Source organism: Protomyctophum bolini (genome assembly GCF_963924005.1).
Source record: "Protomyctophum bolini genome assembly, chromosome: 4".
Classification (NCBI taxonomy): Eukaryota; Metazoa; Chordata; class Actinopteri; order Myctophiformes; family Myctophidae; genus Protomyctophum; species Protomyctophum bolini.
Genome location: NC_137865.1, coordinates 654,071 through 662,670, shown reverse-complemented (window position 1 = coordinate 662,670; position 8,600 = coordinate 654,071). Strand labels below are relative to the sequence as shown.

Here is an 8,600-nt window from a genome sequence, read left to right as displayed (position 1 = left end):
AAAGTAGACTATATCGATATCTCAATTTTGTCGCCTAAGGCATTTTAGGCGACATAATTGAGACTTTGGTGATCATCAAATGAACCACGTATGAACCACAAATGAGACACTCCCTTATGTCTCGGGAGCAATATATCAGCTTTAAAAGAGCAACAAGATTTTCCTCTGGGCAATCTCTCTATTTCAACCAATTGCTTTCCCCGTATCTGGAAACTAGCTCATGTGCTCCCACTACACAAAGGTGGTGACAAGCAAAATTTAAATAATTACAGACCAATCTCTAAACTGCCCTGTCTTGCCAAAATTTTGGAATCCCTCATAAATTCACAGCTCAAATCATTCCTCACACGTTTTTCAATCTTAAATATAAATCAATCTGGCTTCAGAACCAACCATAGCACTATAACTGCTGTCATGTTAGTTACAAATAACATTTGAATTGCTTTGGACAACAAATTGCATTGTGCCGCCCTCTTTGTGGATTTGTAAATACAAGCAAAACTAAGTTCATGCTTTTCACCAGGGCTAGAACCACTAGACCAGAAAACGTTTTTTTACTATCTTCCAATGGCTCTTCAATTGACAGAGTATCTGAATACAAATACCTTGGCATCTGGCTGGATGATAAATTGTCTTTTAAATTTCACATTGAAAATCTGGTCACCAAACTGAGACAAAAAATTGTTTTTTTCTATAGGAACAAAGCATGCTTTCCGACATCCTGTAAAAAAACAATCATTGAAGCCACATTTCTCTCGGTTCTTGATTATGGAGATATTATTTATAGGATTGCTGCACCATCCACTTTAAAGCACCTTGATACGGTTTATCATTCTGCCCTAAGGTGGGTCACTGGTGACAGCTATGGTACCCATCACTGTACACTCTATAGGAACACAGGCTTGTCCTCTCTGTCCAAAAGGCAGGACATGCACTGGTATATTTTCATTTTCAAAGCCATCTCAGGAATGGTCTGCTCTTACATTTGTTCTATGTTGGATCAGAACCCAAGTCCGTATCAGACCCGCTCGGGTGACTTCCTGACCCTCAAGGTTCCTTTTGAAAAACTGAGCATGGCAAAGCAGCTTTTTCTGTCAGTGCTCCTTTTGATTGGAACAAACTCCAAAAATCCTTAAAAATCAGATCACTGCCTTCCCTAGGTCAATTCAGGGAAATTATTTCTAGCACTGTTACTCATCAATGTAACTGTTTTAATTGAGTCTCATCTATTTATTATATTTATTCTAGCTTTGGACACTTTCTGTTTTACATTTCATATTTTGATATTGCTGTATTGTAGAGTGTATGTTGTTGAGTTTGTTTTTTATATTTTGTGCTTTGTATTTCGGCTACATTGAAAATGAGGGCTTGCCCCTCAATTGTACTCCGAGTTTAAATAAAGGTTATGATGATGACTGTAACGGTAGCCACGCCCCTCAGAACATGTACGCAACTTTATGGTCATTTGTTTAATAAATGGGACCATCATTTTCCAAAAATAATAATGAGAAATGAGACTTTAAACTACTGACTGGAAGCAGAAAGTATTCATGACCATGTTTATTAAGGTAATACAGTCTAGGTGAAGTTGGGCCCAAATGCATGGGCCTCTATGGAGCTATGGTTTTTTTTGGGCCCAATGACAGCGCCACAACAGGCCATTATATGAACTTTCAGGAAGTCCCGATTTCCTTAGTGGCTTCACGAAATATCTGTCTGACTGGTCCTGAATCATAGCCACGTTGACGTTTGTAATAAACCAACCCGTTTGTAAATCCGTCAAGATTTGAGCGAGTTTGTTTGAGCTGCCATAGTTGTACTGTATCCCCGAAGTAAGATGGCCGCCGGGTGAACGACGTCAGAAACTCCGCCTTATGCCATCTAGACTTTATATGGTTACAAGAACACAGATAGTGTTGTGCACATGTGCACTAGCTGCTGGAGCGTATGGTGCACGTACCATAAACGGTCACTAGGGGGAACCATGGTACAGAGTACAGTGGGGACCAGAACAGCTACTGTATACTGTGATAATATACTGTAATATATACTGTATAAGTCTAACTTCACTAAATCATGTTAAATATAAGCTTTATAGAACCATTTGATGAATCAAATCTAACAATTCAATGTCTTCCACACTTAACACACACATACACACGCTTGCGTGCGCGCGCACACACACACACACACACGCACGCACGCGCACACACACACACACACACACACACACACACACACACACACACACACACCTTTTTTCTACTAAAGTGCATTTTTACTTTTTAATTTGTACTGTATATCCATTGTTGTATTATTTATGTTGCCAAAATAATGTTTGATTTGTATGATTTATTTGCATTTGTGTTGATGAGGTGAGATTAACCTTATAAACCTCTCTCTGTTTTCAAAATCTCACCTGCACAACCCTACAATGTATTGTTGTTCCAAATGTGTTGTTTTTAAATGTGCAAATAAAAAATAATCCTATGCAGCATAGGAATTGTTTAGCTGATACAAATACACCAATATTTCCAATATTCTTACTCCAGCTAATTTCTTTCCATTCCCTCCTTTCTTCTGTATACTTCCTGTAGTAGGCCTATATGCTCTACTGCAGTGGTTCTCCAGTGGTCCTTGACGGGTCCCCGGCTAAATGAGTTGGTAACCAAATGGACCCTTATAGATCTCTAAATCTAATTGAGAGTGTACATTTAAATTTAACACTTTAAAGAGTCAAATTATTGTTAAACACCCCCCCCCCCACCCCCCCCATCATTGTGCATCCGTTAACTTAGAAAAATTATCTAATAGTCTACTCTAAGCCTAAGTTTTTGATGACCAGAAAGTAATTTATGACCATGGTGAAGTCATGCAACTTTTCCTCATTAGCATCATTTCCGTTAATTATGTAGAAATCCAGTCAAAATCAGGAAAGGGGTTTATTTATTTGCTTTTACTCTGTCTTGATGTCCATAAAATAATGTCCTGCCATAATGAAATTATCCAACCTTTCCTCATTTACTATGTACTAATTATAGGTAATAACAAGGAAATAGCATATTGGATGCTAGTGACTGTCGTCCTCCAAGATTTTCTAAAAGATGGACCACAGACTGATGCTGCTTTATCAGAATATCTGGACATGGCATGTGACTTCCTCCTTCAGCAGAACTGCCGCAAGCAGATTGTCCCGTAGTTCTTTGCTGCTGGGCAGCACAATTATGCACTGTACATCAGACAGTTTGGTGAGCAGACTTACATTATCAAAGGAAAGGACAAGGTGGGTTGAAAGGCATCTCAACCAATGAACAACAAGTTGCGGTGTGGATCAACTTCCATCCCATTTGTTCCCATCTTTCCCAAATAGTGGAAGAAATGTACACAAGTCAGGAAACGGCAGAGAATCCAGAAGAGGAAGATGCACATGTGGAAGGAAAGGAGAAGTAAGTACATTTTATTTATATAGCACTTCTCACAGAGAAAACGCACAAAGTGCTTTACATACAGAGAATAAAAGCAGAAATAAAACTAGAACTGCACTCTGGTGAGTGCCTACTTGCTTGTTGCACACTACTATAGTGCGCAAGCAGAGCGCGCAAGTACTGGTGACGTATATGTCGATCAGTGTCGGTGGATTAAAGTTAATGTCTCTATGTATATGTATATGTAATTTGTAAGTTGATTAGCGGTATACTGTGTTTACTTTGCGTATGTGTATGTATCGTAGCAGCATATGACGTCAGGGTATAACTGACGTCATAACTAATAGGGGCTAATATTGGGGCGGCCATATTGGATTTCCAGCAAAAAATTGACCGGGTTGTCCATATAGGTTGTGATCCTACGGGGTCATAGATATTATTTCTGGTGGACAACCTTTGAGGTCATGGCAAAAGCAAGGTCAACCCCCTTTCCCCCCTGGGTAGGAGGGGGTAATATGGAGGGGGTAACGGCCTAGTTTAACCCCAGGGACACGTGCACAGATCTGTTCCCTCAGATTGTCGATGATGCAGTTAAAGAGGTATTTTCCCCTCCTCCACCATATTGGAATATACAGCTTACAGACCACACCTTCCACAAAATGTTTCAATACGTTTATTGGTAAATACATATTCAGGAGATTATTATAAAGTTTACATACAGCATGTGATTATGTTAGTGTTCAGGATGTCCCGGAGTAGGAGACATAGGCTACCACATCATAATTATGTTAATTAGCACCTTCCAAGTGTATGCTTAGGCTCAACTCATTTAATTTAGATAGCATTTTATGTAGACATAGCACTCTACTGTATCATTGTACATATATTCTACTGTTAGACGGATGTTAGGTCCTTAGTTTACTTGTGATCCTAGATGACTATTTCTATGTATTTGATGTATTACTATGTGTTTTTGCTTACTGTAAGTTGCTCTGAAATAACAAAAAGAAGAAAAAAAAGGTCTGACAATTGTAATTGTTGTAATAATGTTCTCTGTTATCATACTTTAAATGTCACATCATAATGTTGTATTTTATCAAACATAACAGTTTGAAGATTGCAGGCTGAATGAACAGATAATGGCAATGTATTCTACCTTTGAGTACGGGTTATTTTATTCTATCTATGAAGGCGGATTCTGCCAATGCATTTCAATGGGAATGGAGTGCTTTGCTGCAATTTGTGGATTTCAAAAAATAAAAATCATAATAAATAATACAAGGTTAGAGGGTCTGCGAGCGGGGGGAAAACAGAAGTGAAAGTGACTGAAAATGACCAATTCCGGCTGGCACATTAACTACCCTCCACACGGTGGCAGTTTACTTGTTTTTAACAGTGAGAAGAGCATGGACAGAGTGGCACTGGCCATGACGTATCAGCAACAACGTGGCTACGTAACATAACCGGTGACGTTGTGAAATACGAGTGAGACAGGAGGCTGGCCAGACTGAGTGGCAGAGTCACAAGACAAATCACGGAACGCAGCGAATCAGACTGGAAACCAGGCTACCAAGCGGAGCCGCCCAGACCCCAGGTCTGCTGGACACTAGATGTAAAGGTCTGGGTAAAACAGAAACATCATGTTCAGTCCTGCTGCCGTCCTCCGTCAGATCGCGTGTTGTTCCCATTGTCCCCCAAAAGAGCTACGCCCAGCAGGTCCCCCTCAGCCAGTGAGATTCCAGAATCGTTGGGGGAGTGTTGCTGCTGCAGATTGGCCGCTAGCGGCGACGACGGCCCTGTGTTCGTGTTGTTGACACTGTTGCTTGTTGCTCGTTCTGCGCCGTTGCCGATGGAGTTGCCGATGGAGTTGCTGTTGCAGAGAGCGGCCACCGAGCTGCCGGAGACCACAACAGAATCAGCATTAGTGTACCGCTTTCACAGCTTTACAAGTAAAAATAATTGGGTGAAATTTGTTTTTGTGGATAGTTGCCATCATGTCATTTTTCCAAGAAAACAAGGAAAGGAAAGAAGAGAGGGGGAGGGGGGTTAGGAAATCAAGGCAGGAAGAAAGGCTTTCAGATAAATTTAGAAGCTTGTTTCACACACAAACAGCACAGCTGTTGGGTTTCTCTTATCTTATTTACACTGTGTTGATGCTGCTGGTGCTGGTGGTGTTACTGGGATTACTGGTATGGCCGGGGTTGCCCGGAGCTGCCATCGCCGTATTACGAGAGGGACTACTGAAGGAGAAATTTGTCTCCGCCGCTCCGCACGGCAGCCCCCGGGCGCTTTGTGGTCCGAGGGGGCCGACGGCCGACGGCACGGGGTCCAGGGTGAGGCGCGGTGGGCCTCCGGGGGGCCGGCGGGACAGCAGGCCGTTGCCCCCCCCGGTCCCCGGTCGCGACAGCAGGGACCCGACAGGGCAGAGCTCCGTGACCGCTGGCTCGGGAAAAGAGAAGGAAAAGGCCTCGCCTTCCGACCCGCTCAGCCACGGGAACGCGGAGCACGGGGGAGGGGGAATGTTGTGGTGGTAATCCGGGGCGGGCAGTGGGGGTCCGGAGGGGTCCCAGTCGCCGCCCCCCTGGCGGGGCAGCGGCTGCCTGGCGGGGCGGTGGCGCGGCAGAGTGGGCGGCAGAGTGGGCGGCACGCAGTGGATGGGCGTCTGGGGGCAGCTGGAAGACATTGAGGCAAGACGTTTACTGATATACTGTAGGCCCTATACATTAGAGTTGTCCCGATATGATCACTTGATCGGAAAGTCAGGACATTAGACTGGATATTGTCTGTGATTTTGGATATTGTACGATTGTGATATGGCAATAAAGTGTTCTATAAAATATTTAAAAAAATAACAGGAAGAGATGGCTGGACTTTCGTGTCAAGCTGTTGACGTGAAAGTCTGGTTACACACAGACAGACACAGACAGACCTGTAGAAGCCGGGTCTGTCGTACATGGGCATTGAGGAGAAGGCAAAGTCCGGGTCGGCTTCGCTCCCTACTCCTCCTCCTCCGGCGGCCTGTAGGTGGTGCTGTGGGACCTGTCCGGGTGGCGGCGCCGCCGTGCGCATCGCCTCAGGGTGCAGATACAGGAAGCGGCTGGAGGGCGCAGCGGGCCGCCGGCGCAGCAGCGAGACCCGCGAGGCACGAGGGAAACTGGGAGACACCCCGACCCCACTCAGGAGACGACCCAGACCTCCTAGCAGTGGTGTGGTGGCGTAGCTGGCCTCCTCGTTCTCCTTGATCTGCTCCAGCTGGTTGCTCTGGAATTCCATCTCCTCCTTGGGGACACTGCATGGTGGACACAATGGTGTTTTCATTCTTGATGCTATCCTCTGTAATTGTCAAAAACAATGTGGATCTCATTACAGTTGGAGCCAGCTTTGGTGACCATAGACGTTAAGGCAAGAGCAAAGTCATGGAAGGTCTTGACGGGTGGGTTGAGCTTCCTTAAGGGGATCTTTCTCACTAAGGCCATGAAGTCTATGATGACTGCATGGCTTTGTGGGGAGGTTTCTGGCCCTTTAGGATCAATTAATGGGCACAACTTCAGCAACTCAGTCCCCAGTTGCGATTTGGCACTCTTTCTCAAATAACCACCTTTGTCAATCTGTGTCTGTGTCGGGTAGCTGGGATGCCTTGTTGCGTGTACTGCAAATGCAAAGGAGGTGATTGTTGCAAAAACACTATGAACAAATAGATGTTTGTGACATAAAGACTATTTATGTGGTGGTTACAGTTGTATCACTATGTGTCTGTTGTATAATTTATCATCCACTTTTATTTTTTGAGCGGTGCTAAGCACTCACAATAAAGGGCTTTGTGTGTAAAAAAAAAAGGAGGACCCTGATGTAAACAAGTTATCGTTTTATCCTCGTAGCAGCTTTTTTTATTGACCTGTACTTTTGTTTGAACTCTACCATTTATACAAACTGTGAATACACTACCATTTATACAAACTGTGAATACAATGTGCAATCCATGTAGGTGTGTCTGTCTTTTTGTTTGGAGCACGGAGTGGTTTTTAGCACGACCTATTGACCCCTGCAGATCATTAGGGTTATTCACACTGAGCAGTCAGCTAATTGGGGTCATACAATAGGCTGTGGAACGCCCTCCCCCTGGATTTAAGAACTGTCCTTTCTGAGGCCTCTTTTAAAAAACAATTGAAAACGTTCATGTTCAGACAGGCTTTTGGTCACCTATAATCACTAGTTTTTCTACTGTTTGTGTTTTTATCTGTGTGTTCTTATTGTCCTTTTTGATGCTAGTTTTTCACTGTTTATTCTGTGATAATGGCTGCCTGCTGTTGTTATAGTTGTTTTATTTTTGTACTATTGTAAAGCACCCTGTGCACTCGTGCTGAGAAGGGTGCTATATAAATAAAGGTCATTCATTCATTCATTCATTCATTCATACACACACACACACACACACACACACACACACACACACACACACACACACACAGCACCTCTCAGTTCACAAACATTTCAAGAAACATTCAATTGATAATTGATCAATCAAATGTTTGCTTTCTTTATTTAGAAAAAAATCCAAATGATCAGTTCAGCGCATCTTATGTGTTCATAACTATATAGCAGTTGCTGCATGTAGGTCGTTTTATGTAAAGTGGACAGTTTTTTGCTATTTTGGCCGATTTATCATAAAAGGTCAATTTAGAGATTTTACACATTTATAAATACCTCTAGACATGAGTATTCTGAACAGTTTGAGCACCTCAGGAAATTAGTTCACTAGTTCAGTTCATAGTTCCTAATTCAACATTTTGAACTAAAGTTCATGGTTCCAAAAAATGAACAATTTTAGTTATTTTTCGTTCATTTTCTTCTAAATTATTGCCACAGCCATTATTTGGTTACAGTTCCTGTCGAGCATGTTTTTTAGTGCAAAATTAAAAAGGTATGATAAACACAGCAGGCAAAGTCGTTTGTCTTTTTTATTTAATATTGAGAATAGGGTAGCTTATAGGCAGTTACTGCAGCTTAATTGATTTGACCCAGATTCGTTCAAACAGACTGGTAGCACAACTGTGTAAAATTCTAATATTATATAGACTTTAAAAGGCTGTCAAATACTCTGAATATATTCTTTCAAATGAGGTTTGGCCTTATAGATCAAAAATACATGCTCAGTTTTTTAATTAATACATTTGC

At 42.5% G+C, this 8,600-nt stretch overlaps 1 protein-coding gene across 1 annotated transcript in view; it reads right to left on the bottom strand.

The window, feature by feature from the left end:
* Nucleotides 1–5,069: 5,069 nt before the first annotated feature.
* The window catches only part of best1 (bestrophin 1), a gene marked incomplete at both ends in the record, with an annotated part of 32,777 nt that continues 29,246 nt past the window's right edge, over nucleotides 5,070–8,600 (bottom strand). Inside the window, 3 exons of the mRNA XM_080761181.1 lie at nucleotides 5,070–5,319; nucleotides 5,570–6,097; nucleotides 6,355–6,714. Of these exons, the coding sequence (XP_080617307.1) occupies nucleotides 5,070–5,319; nucleotides 5,570–6,097; nucleotides 6,355–6,714 (1,138 nt within the window). The remainder of the gene's footprint in view (nucleotides 5,320–5,569; nucleotides 6,098–6,354; nucleotides 6,715–8,600) is intronic.